Genomic DNA, 21,399 nt, shown 5'->3' with positions numbered 1-21,399 from the left:
GCTCACGCCTGTAATCCTAGCTCTCTGGGAGGCCGAGGTGGGCAGATTTTTTGAGCTCAGGAGTTCGAAACCAGCCTGAGCAAGAGCGAGACCCCATCTCTACTAAAAATAGAAAGAAATTAATCGGACAACTAAAAATACATAGAAAAAATTAGCCGGGCATGGTGGCACATCCCTGTAGTCCCAGCTACTCGGGAGGCTGAGGCAGGAGGATTGCTCAAGCCCAGGAGTTTGAGGTTGCTGTGAGCTAAGATGACGCCACGGCACTCTAGCCCGGGCAACAGGGTAAGACTCTGTCTCAAAAAAAAAAAAAAAGCATAGTCCCTGGGCCAGCAGCAAGAAGCATGATCTGGGAACTTAGAAATGCAAATTATTGGCCCTAACCCAGACCTACTGAATCAGAAACTCTGAGGGTGGGGCCTGGCCACTGGTTTTAACGTCACCTCCAGGTGATTCTGATGCACGTAAATTAGGGATATAGTATTAATACTAATTTCTTACATTTATTTGATACTTAATAGATTCCAGAATACTTTCCTAACTACTATCTTTGAAATTAAAGATGAAGTGAAAAGAGGAAAATGACTAAGGAGCTCAGATCTGTTTTAGATACACCCGTATTTAGCAACCGCCAAGTTCTGAGAAACTTTCTTAGCAGTCACACCTGGAAAATAAGGTTTGTTTCTTTACAGGAGTATTTGCCTGGCCAGGCTGGGGTGGTGGCCGCTGTGGTAAGCAGCACCTCCCGTGAAATCCCATTGGTTGGATGAAAGATTCCAGGTGAGCAGGGTTGAATGTATTTAAATACTAATTGAAGTTGTAGGAAAGTTAAAGCTACGGGGGGGAGGCTTACTCAAGTAGGTGATAAGGGTTACATGAGCATTTTTAATGTTTTAGGCAGACGTGATGTTTCCTAAGTGAAAGAAGCCATTTGCAAAATTATATGATCCCATTCTTAGTTTTAAAAAATATTCTTTAATTCTCACAGGAAAAAAAATTGTGAAAGACACCAAAATGTTAACAGTAACTTTCTCTGGGTCGTGAGATTACACCTGTATTTTATTTTATTTTTTTGCAAAGAGCATTATTTTTTGATAGTGAGAAAAAGATAATAAAGGTATAAAGTTGGTTCTCTGTACCTGGGGAACCTGACATACAGAACCAATGGCTGGTGTAGCCAGAGGCAGGATTTAAAAGGGAAGATTAGAATCTTAAAGGCTAGAAGGAGCTGGAAAGAACCCAGGATAATCTAACTGATATTAATGAGGACTCCTAAAGCATTAAAATAAGAAGAGGAGATACTCTTCAGAATATCTCTGTAGGCAGAGTGAGAACACTACTGACTCAAACTTTCTGGTAACTCAAGGGCAACTTCTAGCAATAAGAGAAGGGAAGGGCCTGGAACATGGACAAAAAGGGGTTTAGCTTTTTCCCAGGATCTAGAAGGCCAGAGGGCTCACTTGGAGAATGGAGGTGAGGCTAAATTATCAAGGACAATTAATGGCTCCAAGGGTTTCAACTGAGGGAGATAACAAACAACTTGAAGGGAAGAAGAAAGGAATAAGAGAAGTCAGCAACTGGTGCCTGGAGCAAACCGTCTAGCACTTTAAACTTGTGCCAAGCTAATCTTGTAAAATGAGATTATGTCCCTGTAATTTACATATTCTGCATATAGTTTATACCTTAAGATTTCTTCACACTCTGGTGAAAATTGCTTGTGTTCTTTAAAATGATACTAAGCAATAGTTACTTTGAAGAGGAGATTGATATAGAATTAAAGCAAAAGTTCTGAATTTCAAAGGGCATGATTTCTGGAAAAGTCCCCCACTTCCCCGCTCCCCATCTTTTCGAGCCTTGGGAGTGTGGAAATTATTATTTGAGCAGTTTACATTTATTGATCAGTTAGTGTTTGGGAGGCTAAATGCTTTGAATAGTTTCTCATTTATTCTTCTGTGAGTTAGATACTGCTATTAATATTATTTCCGACTTTATAAATGAAGGAATGGCAGGGTAGCCGGCAAAGGGCAGTGTTAGAACTGTCTGACTCTGAAGCCCAAATTCCTTCTAAAACACTACCCTGCATTAGTTAGTCCTGAAAATACCCTAAAGCAAATAACAATTGCTATAAAATGCTAAAATTAGTAATACCCAGGGAGAGGTTATAAAGTAAGTGATATGGTCATACTGCATTGGTGGGAATGTGAATTGATGTGACCTTTCTAAAGGACAACTTGGCAATATTTACCAGAAGAATTTTAAGGGCAAGTACCCTTTGTTTCAATTATTGAAGTACTAGAAATTCACCCTAAAGATTAACTGGCAATGATATATGTGCAAGACATTGAGTGCAAAGAACTAGAAGCAACCAGTGTCTTTCAAAGGGGAGCTGGTTAACTAAACTATGGTACAGCCACGAAAAAGAAAGCTCTGTATGCTCAGAAATGGAAAAATCATCAAGATATAGTAAGTTAAAAAAAAGGAGGTACAGAATGGTATGTATAGTGTGATTATTTTTGTAGTACAGTAATTAAAAATATATATTGAAAGTAGATTGATAGATACACTGGCATAGAAATAATGTTTGTTCCCTGAAAGGAAATATAAGAAGCTTTCAACAATAGATAACTTTGGAAAGAGTAATTAAGTCATGATTTTTGTGCCATTTGGAAATATTTAAGCTTTTAAAATTTTGTTTTCCTCCCTGTGTTTTTCATTAAAAAATCCTAACACTTCATTAAATCTTTTAAATAAAATCCAAATAGCTAGCATTTATTGAGGCTTCATAATGTGCAAAGGACCATGCTAAGCACTCTACCTGTATTACTCCATTACATCCTCACTTTAAATTCTTCTCTCCTTTTTACAAGTGAGCAGTTAGAGGCTCAGACTGGTTAAATTATTTGCTTAAGGTCACACAGTTGGAAGGTGGGGGAGGGAGGTGCAATTTCAATGTGCCTCTGCCTCATTTCAGAGCCCTAGGTCTCCACTGCTAGGCCACACTCTTCTAAATGATCTTTATACTCTCATCCCCCTAATGAAAGTACACTGGAAAACAACTGGAGTCTAATGAGATAATGTATGTGAAAATACTTTTCTAAGTATAGAGATGTTTGGGGAGGGTGGGCAGGGACCGGGAGTTTGTTTAAATTAAGCAGATCTGTCCACTGACCCCTAGACAGTTGGGATATTGTTCTTTGATGAAGTGGTGATCAACAACTTTCTTTTGTTCCTCCTTTAAAAATGTTATACAGTTATATTTACTCCCTTTTCCCCCAATAATACCTGATCATTGTTTAAAAACTAAAATGATATGGAGAAATGAAAGTCCTTTCATAATACTCCTTATCCATAATTAATGACTTTGTTTCAGATTGGAATGGCTGTATAACTATTGCACACAATCACATATTTTATATAAATGGGAGTAACTTTACATTTGTTCAGTATCTTGCTTTTTCAGCTTTACAATATATCTTGGCCATCTTTTTGTATCAGCGCTTACAAATCTACTTTTCTCTAATAGCTGCATAGTATCCCATTATGTGAATACATATGTATATAATTTTTTAAAATCACGTATTGATGAACATTTAAGTTACTTCCAATTGTTTGCTTTCCTAATCAATGCTGTAATGAGTACCCTTCCTAAGAAAGTTTAAAAGTATCTTCAGACGGTGTGACATTTGTCCCCGTGTAGTTGATGAGAGTGACCCAACAGGACTCTGTACTCAGGGAGGAGTATGTTTCACTGTGTAGACAAACAAAGAACACTCTCCAAAACACATTCAGATATAGTAAAATTGCCAACAGGTGGGACGACCTCAAAAAGAACTCCCTGTTTTGACAGTTTAGTAATAGAGCAGAGACTTGCTACGATTGCTCAACACTGGCTGGATCAGAAGAGGAATTTCCAGACTCAGTTATAAGCACTGCTTGTGGAGGGCTGTGGATTCCACCAGACAGTCTGGAGACAGCTAGACAGGGAGATGAGCAGCAGAGCTCCAAATCAGGCAACAGCACGTGTGGAAGGAGCAGTGACCTATGGGGAGACTCATAACTCATAGACCAAACCTCTTCCAGCAGAGGGCAGTGCCTCAGATATCAGGCAGGACCCAGGCCAGCTGGAGCCAGAGCTGGGGACTTCGCTGGAGAGATTGCACCAGCCTGAGGCCGACGAGAAATTGAACTAAACTGTCTTTCGAATACTGTAAGTGACATTGGGGAATACTCAGGGAGGGACAGTGAGACCTCACACTACTGTAATTCGCTTGTGTTCTAATGCCTAACTATCTGGGGTGGGTAATAAACCCTTTTTTTTTATAGAGTTTGGGCATTTAGGGCTTGTAAGTAAGAGAATTTGGAGTCATTTTAACTAAACTGGCCACCAAGTCTCTCAGGTTTCCAGGTGCATGCTTGAATCAAAAAGGGAGTGACAAGCCTAAAATACAGCTTTGCCTGTTGGCCCTGGGGCCCTGTGGATCTGACACAAAGTTTACAAATAGAAAGTTAGCAAAGGGAAAGATATGTCAGAAGTAACAATTTTATCTAAAAATAGAAACTTAGTGTCTAACACTAGAGTTGTTATTTACTTTTGATCTTAGTAAGTATGATGGATGGCCTTTACAACAAAACTTTAGCATGGAAGAGTCTGCTGTGTAGTGGTTGGAATCAAACAGACAAAGCTGAGTCAAGTACCATACAGTCCATTTCTAATGCTGTTGTTCTTGAGCCTCGTGATTTAAAAAAAAAAAAAACAAAAAAACAAGAGTGACTTTGGTAATTGCTGGTGAAGTCAAAGCAGATTTGCCAGATGATAAAAGCACTGTGTGTTTGTCAGGCATGGCTAAGTAAAACACACCACATACTAAATCAGGGCAATAGCGAAGTCTAAGAGTAAGTAGTTAGCATGCATTTCTCAGAAAAATAGCAAATGGAAGAAATACCAGCAAAGAGGATAAACTTTCTGGGCTGTTTGGTTTTAACTGCAACTTCTAGTCCAGGGATGTTTGGCGTCTTCCCGATCGCCAGGTTATTATTAGCTGGCAGTCCTGCACCGGGCAAGGAGCGGCTCAAATCCTCAGGCCCGGCTGCGGGAGGCTGAGAGGCGGAGGGGCTTCTACGGGTTTGGGGGTGGGACGGTCAGCAGCAGCTGCGGGCGGGAAAGGATGGACGCTGGAGGTTCTCAGGGAGGCCCTTTCCCGAGACCATAGTCCCGACCCGAAACCGTCCCAGGCCAGCTCGCTAGCTCCGCAGGGCGCGGCCCCAAACGCCACCCGACTCGCCCCGAAGAGGTGGGACTTTCCCCACCGGAAGTGATCCCGTCCAGTCTCGGGGAACTGGGGCACCTCAGCCAGTGTGTCAGGGAAACCCTTCCGGGTGTGTGTTGGGGGGGTGGGGGGTGGGTGAGGAAAAAAAAGAGGTGGGTTAGCCTGGCGTCCCAGCGGCCGCCGCCGCCGGACGGCCCCCGCCCCTTTCCCCTCGGCGAGCAGCCGCGCTGGGGCCGCGGTGAGACAGAGGAGTCAGCGGGTGGCCATGGCCTTGGCTTGACAGAGCCTCCCGGGCGGCCGGGTGGGTGCGGACGGCAGGGTAAGCGGTGGTGGCGGCCGGGCGGCGGCAGCCTAATCCGGGTGGGAGCTGGGGGAGGCGGCAGCCAGGGCCGCTGGTTTGGGGCGGGGGTCAGGCGGGTAATGTGCACCCCTCTCCCTCCTCACAGGCTGGACGACCCCCGCGGGAGCCGGGGCCCGGAGACCCGCCCGGCAGCAGTGACTGGAGCGGAGCCCGCAGGCCCGGGCCGGCTGGGCAGCGCGAGCAGGAAGCGGGGTCCCTGGGCCCCTTTGTGTGAAGGGCGGGGGAGGGGTGCCGGGCAGCGCCTGGCCGCGGGCTCCTCTGACGCCCGCCTCGCTGCGGGGGCCCCTTGCCGCGGCCCTAACCCCTTCCCTCTTAGAGCACTCTGCTCCTCCCCACCCTCGCTGGGTTTCTCCCAGGCTCGCCCTCCTCCCCACGCCCCCTGCCCGGGCTTCAGTTCCTATAGGAAGGGTATTACCATCCCATCCCCACCCACCCTGACACTACGCTCTTTCCCCTCCCCCTCCTTTAACTTCCTCTTCTTCCCCGGTTGGGCCCTCTGCTTCTCTGCACTCTCCTCCCCAGTTCGCAGATTTCCGCCCACCTTCCGCCTCGTCTAGCCGCGCCGCAGCTAGCGGGGTGTTATTTTCCCCCCCTCTGGTAGGAGTTGGTGAAGGTGAGACTCATGAGGGAATACAAGGTAGTGGTATTAGGGAGCGGAGGGGTTGGCAAATCTGCCCTTACTGTGCAGTTTGTCACTGGGACTTTCATTGAGAAATATGACCCCACCATTGAAGATTTCTACCGCAAAGAGATCGAAGTGGACTCTTCCCCCTCCGTGCTGGAAATTCTGGACACCGCAGGAACTGAGCAGTTTGCCTCCATGAGAGATCTCTACATCAAAAACGGCCAAGGTTTCATCCTGGTTTATAGTCTGGTTAATCAACAGTCTTTTCAGGTAACCAAACCAAGTCTTGTAATTTGTTAGAAGGGGGTGTGGTAATCCTACATCTACTTCTGGTTAGCTTGAACCGTGCGTTAATGACTATGTTTTGCTTTTGAAAGTTAGACATGGCGCATTCTTGAGGTTACTCCTGGCATGGAAAAGTATCGGGTTGTTTCTATAGAGAGTACTAAAGTAACAAACGTCAACAAATATTTTAAAGCTATTTTTAAGTCAAAGAAAAGAAAAAAGGAAATAGGTCAGTCTGTGTATATTTAGCCTGGAATATACCCTTCTGAAGTTGCTTGCTCAATTCAACAAGTATTGATTAACATACTCAACAAAACATTTAGCAGATAATCTTGGGTAAATAGAGCACTTTGAAAGGAAAATTATTTGGAGCCCACTATCTGTTGCACAGATAAGTCCTCTGTGTCTCTTCCCCCTCTGTCCTTCCCTCTGCTCTCTCCCAAGTTTCTCAACTAGATTCATAAATCTTAGTGTTGCAAGATGAAGAACTCAAGACCTGCCTTCTAGGCATTTTACTTACTTACTTGGGGCATGTAGCATAAAGGGAAGTTACTAATTGAAAAGACTTGTACCTAGAATTAATAACCAACAAAAATCAAGAATAGCTCTTCTTTTCTGCAGTCGATCCAAATTGTTTCTGCTAACATTGCCCATATTTATAGAAAATATGTGGGTCTGGGAACACTGAACAAGTGCAGATTTCTTACCCCGGCTGGGTGGTCAAACTGGATGTAGTCCAATTTCTTAGGAAAATCTGTCCTGCCCTTTACTGGGAGACAAACTGAAAGTTTAACGTTATTTTAAGAGATGCAATAAATGTTGCTATTTATTCCTTGAAAATAAATAAGCTCATATTGACCCATTATATTGACCTTCATTGATTTAGGAAATGGATATTTTTTTCGGCATTTAAAGGTATGCACTTAATGTTGCTTACTTAAGAGACCTTAAGTGCTTTAGCCAATACAATGTGCTAATTCCACTTTCTTTAGTATTTTAAATTAAAGTACTATAGTGAACTTTTCCAGTAACCTGATATAGCAACTTCAAGGATTTTTTTTTTTTTAAGATAACAAGTTCCAGGTAAATGAATTAAAGCTATTGTGACCAAACTAAAGTTCATTTTATGTAGGCTTATAATTCTAAAGCAATAGTATCATAAAAGCATTTTCCCCAGAAAGTACCAAAGTACTAAAGGTGCTGTTTGACAGGGATATTCTTTCTAGAGGATCCTCAGGAGATTGTTACTCTATCAGCTTACTCTGGAGGTTGAGTGTCTTTTGGAGGGTGTTTCATAAGATTTCCATTATATCCACTTATGTTAGAGACAGAAATTGGACGTGAAAATCTGTGCCATTATTTCAATGAAGACTTAGACTCTTTTGAGCCCAAATGACATGAGTTTGGATTCTCAGCTGAACTTGTGTTTCCATGTAGACAATGGGAAAAGAAGCTAGGAGACTGAGTTGATACATGGTCAGACTAATCTGTTGCAAATATATAACTGTGTATTTTTATACATTTTCACAGTCCCTTGTTTTTCCTTTGACCTGTGTATGAATATTCTTTACTATATTCAAATTAAACACATGTTTTATATTTAAGGCAAACCTTATAAGTTGTGAAAAATCAAAAATTGTGATTTTTTTAAGAATTAAATCTATGATACTGTCTTAAATCAATACTTTTTCCCCTCCCAAAATTGATGCTACTGGAAAATTCCTAAGGCTTTTTCTTATCTTTTGTAATTAATTGTAACTACTTGTAAAACATAATACACATGGGGAAAAAAAAACAAGTTGTAAAAACAAATGTAGGCAAAGAAAAATATGACTTCTTTCCACCCAGATTCCCCCTGCATTGTCCTTCCCTGATAGTTGCTCACTATTACAATAGTTTCTAGTGTATTTAAGTGTATTTTAAGGTGTTTGATTTTACTGTAATAAAGGCACACCATTCCATTTAAAATGAAATATTTAAGTGCATTAATCTGTTTTTATCTGTGGTATTCTAGGTGTTACAAAGTGGTTTTTGTTCCCACCTAAAACACTTTCTCTCAAGCCCTCTTGCTCCATGGCTAGGAATGCGTAGATGCTGCAATCCTGTGCTAGGATAACAGGTGTTACAAGAAGTGATGACAAGCAGGCAGGTTTAGGGAGATGGCCAAACATCCTTGTGTACGAATGGATTAATCATATTTGGGAACTTGCTTTTTTAATCATTGTAGACTGGAGGTGGGGAGAAGTGATTATATGAGTCTTAAGATTAGTGTGCAACCTATGTTTTGTATTCTTGACATAAACCTAGCAGGTAGGACCTGTGGAAATTATCTAGCTCCTATTTCAGTGGACAAATTGACAACATTTTCTCTGTTTGGGTGTGTGATTTTATTTTGAATTCAGCTTTATATACTCACTGAGGGCTGACTTTTTGTAATATTGTAATACTTATGTTGTGGTTATGTAAACAGCATAATTTTTTTTTCTTTCTCTTTGTGATTGTTTGAATAGGATATCAAGCCAATGAGAGATCAGATTGTCAGAGTGAAGAGATATGAAAAAGTCCCACTAATCCTAGTAGGAAATAAAGTGGATCTGGAACCAGAAAGAGAGGTTATGTCTTCAGAAGGCAGAGCTCTGGCTCAAGAATGGGGCTGTCCTTTCATGGAAACATCAGCAAAAAGTAAATCAATGGTGGATGAACTTTTTGCTGAGATCGTCAGGCAAATGAACTATTCATCCCTGCCGGAGAAGCAAGATCAGTGTTGTACAACTTGCGTTGTCCAGTAAAAAAGATAACCTCAATCATGGCCATACCGAGCAGGTTAGTTGTTGATGGAACTATATGAGCCAGGTGCTGTTTTATTTTGGATCAAATATAGCAAAAAGCTGGTTAATATTGATATACATGGCAATACCTTAAATTTCTTTCTTTATTTTTAAAATAACATTTTCCTTAGCACAAAATAGTCAACATTCAGTGAAGAAAATTTTTTAAAATGCAGATAATCAAAACAAAGGTAAGAAATTGCCTGTATTTCCATCACCAAGATTTTTTTTAATGCATTACTTCTCTGCCTTATTGATAACATTTCTTTGGGGTGTTTTAAAGCATAATACACCTTTTCTCTGTTTTTCTGATTTAGTACCCAAAATGCACAGGAGAACATTCAATAATAATTTCAGAAGATGATTAGTTTTGTGGTGTTTTCAACACTTTTATGTTTTTACATCCTAGGCAAGAGAATTGCTATAATTAAAATAATCTATTTACTAATCACCCAAGTGCTTGATTTAACAGGGTGATTATTTAATCAAATTCATCTGTACCTTGCACTTGAGGGACTTAAGTGACCTCTGATAATAACAAATTATAGCGCTACATGCACCTTGACTTCATTATGAATACATGGCCCAAATGAGAATCTGGTTAAATCATCTGTGATGTGTTAGAAGGCAAAATCCCAAGCACAGGAAGCATTTTTATTCAGTTTAATATATAGTGGAATTAATAACAGTAATGAAGCCTTCAGGCTTTTCATTGAGTTAAATGATAAAAGTTTTTTAAATGAATGAGTTTTTTTTTAAAGTATGGGTATTTAAAATTTACTGAGCATTTAAAACAAAATTATCTTATTCATATCATGATCTTTTCATCTAGACTGTAATTGAGCAAATAGTCTCACTTAGACAGTAACACTTAGATAATAAAACAACCAATATCGTGGATGACTGAGAAACCACAGCAAATGCCAGACTGGCCTGACACAGTATCAGGAATGAAATTGATCTTCCTGAGCCAAGGCTGACCTCGAGTCTAGGAGGCAGTGTTGCAAATGGCAACAGGCATTTCAGATCACAGTGATGATTCCTAATCAAAGGTCTGGCTTTATATGTGCTCCCTGGAGAAAAGACTAACGGTCCCTAATTTATCTTTTCAGACAAGGTTTCCTGTCAGATAGTGTCATCTTTGAAAATGAAAGATTACCACAATGCTTTATTTAAAATGCTTTCACTCATCAGCCTTTAGCATACCATAATATGATGAAAACTCATTTATTTTCTTATGTCTAGCTACAGCTATTATTTTATAAAGTCACTGTTCAGACTGTAGTGCAGCTTATGTTTGGTTGATAGGGTTGCACTTGCAGTATAGTCTTTTGAGAAGGAGACAAGAGTATGGATTGAGTCCCATCTCCTTGCTTCTGTAATCTTGCTTCTTAAATTGTAAGCCAGCTTCAAGTTTGAACATGTTCTGTGTGGTGATTGCATCTTTATCATTATGCTCTATTTTTCTGACACTTTTAACTGGGCAGATGACATAAGCATACACGTTTTGTTTTAGTTTTATCATCTTTATAAAAAATTAACCAACTCCCACAAAATGTTCCCAACTTTCTTTCCATCATTTATGTAGACTGCTGTAGGAGGTAAACTGAATAAAATTGGTCCCACACATGCAGAGGGCCAGCTGTCTAAGCCAAACTGGCAAATCGATAATTTTTCTAAAGCTATTTTAAACCTTTTTTATTCTGAATTTTGTTTTATAAATTTTTGTGATCTGAATTATTGTTAATCTACTTGGTTACCTACAGGAATGAGTACATAGATTTCTTTTTCTTTAATATCTCAAGCCAACTATGTTTATGTTTTTGTTTATATACTAAAGATCAGAAATTATTATTAATACCAATAAATACTCATTTTTATAGTAATGGTTCACATACCCTGTGTAGTTTTTGCAAGGTTTTTGTTTTTGTAAGCAGAATACATAAATGATGGTATGGGCCTTGAAATAAAATAACCAATCAGCTGAATTTCCAAAAATACTAAAGGGAACTCCCTGACCAAGATCTTTTAGAACAAAACACACTCTGTGCAGTTTTTTTTTTCTGACATCAAATAAGATTGAACTGATGTGTATAAGAATCTATAATCTGGGGCTAGTAAAGTTTGTCGTTGTCCTTGCTCACTATTTACCTAAAAAAAATAGATGATGGAATTTTAATCCTGTAGCTTGAGTCATGGAGCTCTGAAGTCTGTCAATCCCAGATCTAGATTGAAGATCAAACTTTGACAGGTAAAGGTGATTTGAGAAATGTTTGTCTTTAATATTTAGAAAAGTACCTTGTCCCAGTTAGAAATAATAGGACTTAAGTCAGAAAGACTGTGATTGTTGTTGTTAATTGGTTGCTTTTTTTTAAGTGAGAGGGAAAATTTATTAATGCTCTAAGAATTGCTTCTGATAATTCCTCACATTTATTTCTTAACACCCTTCAATTTGGGTCACTGGTCTCTTGTCCAACACCTGTTTATCTGCATGACTCCCAGGATTGTTTCCTCACCTTTTACCCTCCCATTGGCAGTAATTTTGGTGTAAGTCTGGAAGCATGGCCAGATTCTTTATACACTGCCCTCATCCTTGGTTCTTTACTGACCTGAGGGGCTTCCCTTCAAGTGCTTTGAAAGACTTCTTTCACTGTGCATCAGTACTATGATAGAAACCCAGGTCGGTGTTATAGCCCTATTCTAGTTTTATTCACTATATCATAGCTATTCTGTATTGGTATAAATAATTGGCAGTTCACTGTTTTGGTATGGATGCATGTTTTGTTAATACTATCATAATACTAGGAAAGAAGTAAATCACAGTGCTGTGGGAGTTCAGGGAAAGGAGAGGCCATATCTAGTTAGAGCATAGTTTCTCGACATTCTGGGATCTTTGCTGTTTGGGGCTGTCCTGTGCATTGTCAGAATTTTAGCAGCGTCCCTGGCTTCTACCCACTAGGTGCCAGTAGCATTTCTCCTGTCCCTCCCATTGTTTGTCTTGTAACAAATCACAATATATCCAGAAATTGCCAAATGTCCCTTGGGGAGCAAAATTACCCCTGGTTAAGAACCACTGAGTTAGAGGAAGTGGGGAGCAGTAGCATTTGAATCAGGCCTTGAAGAATGGGTAGGACTTGAGGGGATGGCGGTGGGGTTAGAGGTGATTTCCAAACAGAAGGAGTGCCAAAAGGAGCATAATAACATCCTAAAATATTCTGTAGATTCCCTAAAAGGAAGGGGGGGAGTACAGTAAAGTTATCCCTTAAATGTGACAGTTTGTTTTACCCTTTTGGCAAATAGAATTTTTTAAAGATGATGTTCAAAGGATTTCTATGTTTCGGTCAGTCCGGTATTGATGAGAGTTATACAGAAAGAAAACAGAGCGGAAAAAAGGGTATTCTTCATTATGGTTTGAAGGTCTCCTGCAAGATTTTATACCATTTTTCTCAGTGTGTTATGGAACGGGTTCTCCCAACTAGAGTAAATGGTGCATAAGAGTACCAAACACCAGGAAGCAAACTGTAAGAACAAAGATCATTATTTATGTCAGCCCCAGTTCATTATTTATGTCAGCCTGCAGAAAAAAGGGAGATTCTTGATTCAAGACTAGCACATCATTTCACATGCAGCAGAATGCCCGCGATGTTAACAAAGGCTCCTGAAAGGCTAAACCATCTATGAATGTCATTTTAGTCTAGCTGGACTTACTATTTCTAAATACAGTAGAATTGATTAGCATTTTCAGGATTTTTTTTAAAAAAATAAAAATCTAGAATCAGAATTGTTTGTAATCTTCCAGGTTTTCATTAGATATGGTATGCTGGGGGTTTAGCAAATGTAATGGAAAATCCTCAAAATTAAATCACATTGTGCACTTTTAAATTTCCTATCCAAGTTAAATATCAATCATGTCATTAAAACACTGGGGTGGAATTCTGTTGCAGAAGTTACAGTTTTATTAGATACTTCCTTTTTTTCTGTCCTATTTTGCGTATCACTTTGGGGAAAATGGCTTATTTAAAACACTCCTCTGTCATCCAGTTCACTTGGTTAGTCAGTGTGGAGTGGAGGACTTGAATGGAGGAACCGTGCTTTAGGGGTAGTATGTATAATAGCCACTGCAAACCTGGGGTAAAAGGGAACTACAAAGCTACTTTGCCCTTTCCTCTACCCCTGATTCTCTCAGACCTTCACTGACCACCACAAGATTCATGGTTTGAGACAGTTCAAAGTGAACAGGTGCCTAGTTAGACCTGCTCTGGGTGTGGAGGTGTCTGATGATTAGAATGACACTTTGTATATCTGTTCCCTCTTTAATTGCTTCCTTTTAACCTCAAGATTAGGCTTTTATTGCAGAATGAAATGCATATGAGCCATTCAGTTTTACTCCATTACCTCTCTGGCTTAGAATGAACCATCAGTAGAATTAACAAAAATTGCATCATGGAGTTGGAGAATTGCCACCGAGGAAGTGTTCTGGCCATACTACAGTAAAGATTCTCCTCATGGGAGATTATTTCTCAGTGGAATTCTACAATTCAGAAGATAGTATCACTAAGAAAAACTTAAGTCCTGTCAGCTGTTGGAAAAACTTATCCAGTCAAAAACATTCTCTGATTAGCCACAGTCTTAGGAATAGAGTTGAGGGGAGCAGTATCTTACCTCATCAAATTCAAAGATAGCAGCTAGAATAAGATCACTGGGCTTATATTACTGTTTTTTATCACTGGACATGGTCATACTATTAGAGATCTCAGAATTGAACTCATATTGATTTAAACTTTTGGAGATTTTAGGTCTAGGACATAAGAAAAATAGTTAATCCTTTCCCTTCTACCCTGGGTTCACCATAAACATTAAGTGTGCTTGCTTTCCTTCAAGTGTAGTTCCACCTCCATTCAAGGTTTGTGTGCCATGGGTTCAGCTTTCACTCTCTAATGAGTGACAGTGAGCACTTTTAATGACCTAGTCCTCCCACTCCACCCGAGTAAGCTTCATGAGTATTATGCAAATTAGGGTAGAGAAATGAAACAAGATATTTAACAAAAACATTACCTCTATCAGAATTCAGTCTGGTCTTTTACTAATATTTAACTTGTATATGAAAATGCCAAATAAAAATGTGAAGGGAAATTCATTTTTAAAAATTCCTTTGGTTAAATCCCCAGAATATTATATGTCTAAAACTGGAAAAAATTAAAAGCAATTATGATTGCACATTTATATTTGCTAAAAAGAGAGAAAGAATGCTAGTAAATACCACTGTATTTAGATATGGTAAGTCCAGTTAAGCTAAAAAGACATTCATAAACTGCTAATCCTTTCAGGAGCCTTTGTTAACATCCCAGGCATTCTGCTGCCATGCGAAATGATGTGTTAGTCTTGAATCAAGAATGTCCCTTTTTCTTCAGGCTGACATAAATAATGATCTTTGTTCTTTCAGTTCTGTGTTTGGCACTCTTGTATATCATTTTACCCCACTTAGGAGACCCTATTTCATAATTTCCTGAGCAAAACATTTGGACTGTTTGTTTTTTTGTTTTGCTTTGTACTCTCCCATAATATCATATTAGAAAAAAAGTGAAACCAAACAGTTAAGCAAGAATTTGAGTAGAAGCTTCCAGAGTTAAGATTTCTTGGGTGTCTTGCTGGAAATTTGAGAGTGAGGAGGAAGATAACTTGAAAGCAGCAACTTATACCTTTGCAACATGTCTAAATGTGGTATCCTTTCAGTTAAAAAGTACTAATTTGACCAGCTGCCATTAAAGCTTCTGGGATTTTTTTTTAAATAAATGAGAGTGTTAGTACACTGAAAATTTTGCTGTCATTGTGGAGCAAGAACATTTACGTTTTGCATTCTGTGAAATCTGATTCTAAAAGAGCCTGTCATTTTTGCTTAATGCAAGCTTTTGCTTCAAGATTTATTAATGCAGAGAACTATAATTTATTACTCTCTTTAAAAGTATCCAGCATCAATACTTTGTTTGTTTAAAGGTATGCCTAATGTTAATATTGTTGAATCTGACTCAGGATTTATCTGTATCTCTTGATTTCACTGGAGTATTGTCAACCCATGGAATTTGGGTGGACCAAATTTTAACCAGGTTTTTACAGGGTGGGAGGTGATGAATATATCACCTTTTATTCAATATAGATTATGGTCAGTAAGATGCTTTGTATTATTAATGTTTATTTTGGCTAGAAATAAATAAGTGCTTTCTTAATTTGATTTCAGGGAATGCTTGAACTATTAAATCTTCATGTATTCCAAGTTTTCAATATTTAAGAGACATAATCATATTTGAAAATCCTAAGCTCTTTACAATTTATTTTGAACATGTAGATTAAAATTTATAGCAAACGTATTAATTCAAATTAATTGAGGGAAGTCTAATCTGAATTACTAAAAAGTCTTCATAATGACTTGCATATATAATGAAATACTATTGTGTTCAAATAGGTATAGAAATTTCAACTAGGCTAAAAGAATATAAAGGTCCTTAGTCTGTATATCAAAGATACAATCCTGGTCTTCTAGAAATGTGTAAAATAGTTGGGAAATGAAAACAAATTTATAACAACCCTGCGAGGAAATTATTTTCATCCCCTTTTCAATGATGAGGAAACTAGACTTACCCAAGCTTAAATAACCAGTGTCCTAATTAGCAACTTTAATGCAAAAAGATCTTAATTTTAATTGGAAAAGATGTTTCTATAATAGTTTCTAAAGAGACAGACTTCTGTTCTTTCCTAATGTATTTAGGTGGCAGGATTTCAATAAGTATGAGCGGAGTGGCGTTCTTTAAAAGTAATCCTTTTATGATATAACTGCTAATAAAGCATTTACTCAGGCTCTTTGAACACTTACAGAAGTGTAGCTGTCAAATGAAATTAAAATCATACGTTTATAAACATTGGTTGAACCCTTAGATGATCTTAAACTGGCTTTACTTGGCATTCTTTCATAGTTGCTGTTCTTTTGTTTCTGGTTTTATGATAACATTTTTTATCTTCCACATTAAAAAGCAAATGTAATTCCACTCCCCTAGAAGCTATTTGGTGATTCAGCACAGTTGAAGGACACTGTGTCTGAATGATAGATTCCCCCACCTCGCACCCAGTATTAACTGGAAGGGTGGAAATCTATCAGCCGTAAGAGCAGAGACTGAGGAATCCCAATCATAGAAGTCCCTGTGTTTGGGAGGATGTCCAAAAAAGGGCAGACCAGAGTGAGAAATATGAATTGCCGCCATCACCCAGCATCTAGCCGAAACCAGGGCACCTAGTAGGTGCTCAATATCTAGATTCTGATTGAATAACATTTTCTTATTTTAAATTCCTCAAAAAACTAAATTTAGAAAAAGTCTAGTATACTGTCAATTAACTCATATGCATTTAATTCCAATACCATTTCTAGTTAAAATATGAAGACATCAAGTTTAAAGTAGAGGCAACATTTGCCATAACTTTTTTTTTTTTTTTTTGAGACAGAGTCTCACTCTTTTGTCTGGGCTAGAGTGCCGTGGCGTCAGCCTAGCTCGCAGCAACCTCAAACGCCTGGGCTCAAGCGATCCTTCTGCCTCAGCCTCCCGAGTAGCTGGGACTACAGGCATGTGCCACCATCCCTGGCTAATTTTTTTCTATATAGTTTTAGTTGTCCGATTAATTTCTTTCTATTTTTAGTAGAGACGGGGTCTCGCTCTTGCTCAGGCTGGTCTCGAACTCCTGAGCTCAAGCAATCCGCCTGCCTCAGCCTCCCGGAGTGCTAGGATTACAGGCATGAGCCACCGCGCCCGGCTGCCATAACTTTTATACTGTAAGATCGTTTAAACCAGTAAGAACCTTATTAATATTATATAAGTATAATACAAGTATAAAATGTAATAATATAATAAAAATATAGTGGCTACACACACACGGAGTACATTATATCCAATGCATCATTACTGTGTTTCTAATTCTTAATGACTTTTCAGGACCACAGAAAATTACCTTTTTACTTAAACTCATGAGGAACACAGTGAAATTCCACCTTAAGATTATTATTCTTGTTACCACTTCCGTGTGTATATAGATCTGTTGTCAGTGTTCTTTTTTTAAGCTATAATCTATATTTCTACATTTTATGATATTTTTGTCTTAATTGCAGATAAAACTCAGAGGAAATTTGCACAGATGCTGCTTTGGAGAACTTGACAACCTGGGTTGCAGAACTGAGCCTTGGTAAACCTGTCTCTATTACAGCATGTTGCCATACATCTAATTAAGTGCATAAGGTCTTTGGCCTTCAAGATCCATCGACCTTAAACAGGAATGCTTAGCACGTTTACCATACGTTTAAAATCTGTTCTTTATCAATCAGTCCTTTTATAGCTTTCTAAGTTCTTATTGATGGCTAATATGCAAGGGTTAATTTTTAATATTTTAATTGATTTCTTTAATCAGTTTCTCAACTTGTATTTATTAAATACTCAAACTCAGTATTACCTACTCAATGCCTTCTAAAAGAAAGTTATAATGGAGAAAAAATTGAGCCTTAAACAAATGGTTACTTCTGTATATTACCTCGTACCAGTGCTTCATCCTATTTGTAAAATCTTTCTCCTTTAAATGGTTGGTTAATACTTTGAGACTTTGTTTACGTGTGGCAGTGTTGTAAAAAGAAACTAAAGATCACATTTTACCTGTATGGATGGAATATCCCTTTTCTTCAAGTGCAGTTTGTGATATGTTTTTGTAATTAACATGTTCTGAAAGTTACAATTCATATTTGAAATTGACTGTAGAGCATTTAGTTGAAGAGTTAAGCATTCAATTCCATTAGGTTTTCACATGTGTTAATCTCATTTACCGCATTGAATTGCGGCAGTAACATTTTCCTTTCTGTGAAGTTCTAAATTTAGTTATGACCTATTTAGCAATGCCTTTGAAAAGGGATATTGTATCCATGGTAAATTAATTGTATACCTAAACAGAGATAGCTCAGCTTTGCCTAGCAGGCTTGTAATTGACATCTAGTAAACTTCTGCACATGTAAAATTGAATTCAAATAAAATCATATACACTTTCTAGCTCTTAATATTTGTCTTTCTGAATAATAGTTTAAAGCAATATTTGTTAAAGTTTTCTTGCACTATCACAATTGCTTTTTAGTTATTTCTCAAGAAGCATGTTCGTAGTAGAGACAAAATCTGTGTAACAGGAGGGAGAATAGCGCCAAGTCTCTGGGCTATTTTTTATTTTTGCAAATGTGCTTTCTAATAGCCATTGCCTTCCATGTTGTTTACCTAATCAGCACATTTTGTCTGAATACTTGAACATTTTAACAGTAACACAGGTATAGAAACAGAAAGGAAACTTACAAAGAGTAATCTTTTCGTTCCGTTTTAACATCGTGACAATGAGCGCTTTTTCTAGCAATGATTTTTAAAATTATGTAAGTTTGACAGTATTTTATTGTTGGGTTTTTATTTGGTTTTAGTTGTGTGCTTTTAATTTGCAGAAGTTAGTAACTGCAGCTCACCTACTGCACCAAAGTTCTCGATTTTAGGAGCCCAGCTTTAGTCATTTGAACATGCTTCTAAACAAAACAAAACAACCAAAACTATACTTTTGATCTATAGTAATAGCTCAATAACTTTGTCAAGGAAAGCTCTAATATATGCAGTGATGGTTTATGGAGGGTGTGGCAATTTTAAATTTATATTGTGTGTGATGTTCAAATAAAGTGATATCTACATTCATGTGATTTATTGGTCAGCATGACCATTATTGAGTAGAAATTGACCAAACTTTGATTTCCTTTTTTTAAATCGTGTTGCATTTGATTCCTGATCAAATTCCTTCAAAGTGAACTCTTGTAATTAAATTTTGAATTTTATGGTGAGATTGTAAGGGTAGAGGCAATTGAAACATTGTTCATTATTTATAAACTGCTTGAAATGAATACTTAATTTAAGTTTGCACTTTAATACCAAACTTAAAACCAAACACTCATTTCAAAGTAGGTTAAGTGATTATGGTTCATCTTTATTAGCTTTGTGAAATTCTAAAGGAATCAAATAATTCATGATAATTTAAATTTTCTGCAGATTGTTGATTTTTGATACAGTATTTCTTTCCTCTGGATAGTTTGTTTTCTCCCTCTCTCCTCTCTCTCTCTCTCTGTCTCAATTACAGTGTTCATTGTCATTGACCTCAGCAGCAAATTTAACTTGAATTCACTTAGGATCACAGGAATCAGGGGAAAGTAATTTTAAAGGTGGTTTCTCCAGCACATTTTAAGAAAAGGGACCAAAAGTTATTTTAGCTTCCTTAATAGATTGCATGTTGCTTATTAGCATAATAAATTAATATTAAATGCAATATATGTCTTGTCTTTACTATGGCATCTGTTTAGGAGTTGTTCAAATCACTGCAGTAGGGCTCTGCAAATAAAATCATGTAACCTATTATCATGGATCTAATGTACTGTAACTTTATCAGTGAAAGGTAAAATCTCAAATAACAAGTACAAACATTGAACAATTACCTATAAAGATTTGTAAAAGTAAAATTTTTCCAATAGATTTCATTCTTGTCATTTTGTAAGATGACCCTGCAGTCCACCTGTTTGTAACTTTTTTAATAAAATAGACATCTGTATTAACTGAGGTTGGTTTCTTTAATTATTTGGTGTATTGCTTTATGTTCTAGATTTTCTAAGTTATAAATATTTCTCATAACTGAAAATCACTACTTTTTTATCAAAATGATAATGTGTATTGCATATATGTTTAAACTGAAGTTAAACATTTGTTTTCTTGTTTTTTTAGTCACCATTCTGCCATATTTGGGGAAAAACTGAGATATACCCTAAAATGTAATATGTAACCAATTTGAATAACTTATAAATAAGCCAAAAATTATAGACCATGGGTAGAAAAAGAGTAATGTATATAACTTGGCTCATATGCAGAAAGCGGCCCAACTACAAATTTGATGGCTAGGAATTGTCTATGTATAAAATATTTTAGACAATACTAAGCAAAATGATTAAATTTTGAAATGCCAAATTAAGAAAATCTGACACAATTAAGTTATCACTTTGTTTTATCCAGTGAAAGGTTTTGTTACTCACTTTAATTCAGTGCCCTAACTCAATATTTTTAAATGGTTAAACTGAATAGATTTTTTAACTCAATGTTTTTTAAACTTTTTTCTGAAGTCGGGCAGTTCTGTCTATCCAAATGTATGTGGACTGCATGTAAAAAATATTTGTAAATGAATGGGTAGGTTTATATCACTGTGTTATAACATACAGAAAATATCTTATTATTACCATCATTACTGGTTTTCAGTTAGGCTCCAGACACCCAATATATACTATAGTAGATGTCCTTGCCATACAAAAACCCTTTTCTACAACGAAGGCATTTATGATTTCAGGGCCTTTCCCCTTTATTTCCGCTGATGGAGTAGTATCTCTTCATTCAGCAGGATCAACATTTTTAACCAAGTGAATAACAAGATGAGAGGGTGGAGGAGGGTGAGAACTAAGGGAAACTATCCTGATGAGCCAAATCAGCATTGAATATCAGTGGAGGACTGTAGTCCTCTACTGTCACAGCCAGATTATCTTCTCCCCATTGTCTTCATGCCATTATTATCCTTGGAGAAGAGTCATCTAGTCTTCACACTTCTCCAGGTTATAGCATCTTGTCAAGACCCAAGGCTATAAAACGACTTCTTCAGATTTAAAGCAGGAACAGTTTTCCAAATAGGCTCCTGCTTTCGCATATATTTATCTCATTTGAACTTTACTGCTAGCTGGTGTTTTGAATTTTATTGCCCCCATTTTATACTTGATAAAACCAAGGCTCCAGTTGTGACTTAAGTTCACAAAGGCAAGGTCAAATGATTAAGATGTTGAGAAAGTTTCTTCTGGAGAAGGTTACAAATTTACCAGTAGGTAGAGTCAAACAGGTACTATTAAAATTATAAAGCTCATGGAAACAAGATAAAAGACACATAGCAAGAAATAACTTTTAAGTC

The 21,399-nt window shown here is 37.7% G+C and overlaps 1 protein-coding gene across 2 annotated transcripts; it reads left to right on the top strand.

Annotated features, from left to right (window-relative positions):
• Positions 1-3,996: 3,996 nt before the first annotated feature.
• RAP2C (RAP2C, member of RAS oncogene family) lies at positions 3,997-20,013 on the top strand. 2 transcript variants are annotated; one of them, XM_012653477.1, is made up of 4 exons: positions 3,997-4,207; positions 5,714-6,523; positions 9,049-9,361; positions 17,516-20,013. In XM_012653477.1, exons 2-3 carry the CDS (start codon positions 6,251-6,253, stop codon positions 9,325-9,327), a joined length of 552 nt encoding a protein of 183 aa, XP_012508931.1. In that variant the 5' UTR covers positions 3,997-4,207; positions 5,714-6,250; the 3' UTR covers positions 9,328-9,361; positions 17,516-20,013. The 2 variants fall into 2 exon arrangements, with proteins under 2 accessions (XP_012508931.1, XP_012508932.1); XM_012653478.1 differs by lacking the exon at positions 3,997-4,207 and adding an exon at positions 5,362-5,586.
• The last annotated feature ends 1,386 nt before the right edge of the window (positions 20,014-21,399 follow it).

This window comes from Propithecus coquereli, unplaced genomic scaffold (genome assembly GCF_000956105.1).
Source record: "Propithecus coquereli isolate 6110/MARCELLA unplaced genomic scaffold, Pcoq_1.0 Scaffold42, whole genome shotgun sequence".
Lineage (NCBI taxonomy): Eukaryota > Metazoa > Chordata > Mammalia > Primates > Indriidae > Propithecus > Propithecus coquereli.
This window is presented reverse-complemented; position numbering and strand designations above follow the sequence as displayed.

What these genes read in the sequence shown, in the direction of transcription:
- RAP2C (XM_012653477.1), top strand. Translation starts at nt 6,251, where the DNA reads ATGAGGGAATACAAGGTAGTGGTATTAGGGAGCGGAGGGGTTGGCAAA. An exon ending in TTAATCAACAGTCTTTTCAG is followed by an intron (nt 6,524 to 9,048) that starts GTAACCAAACCA and finishes TTGTTTGAATAG; the next exon opens with GATATCAAGCCAATGAGAGA.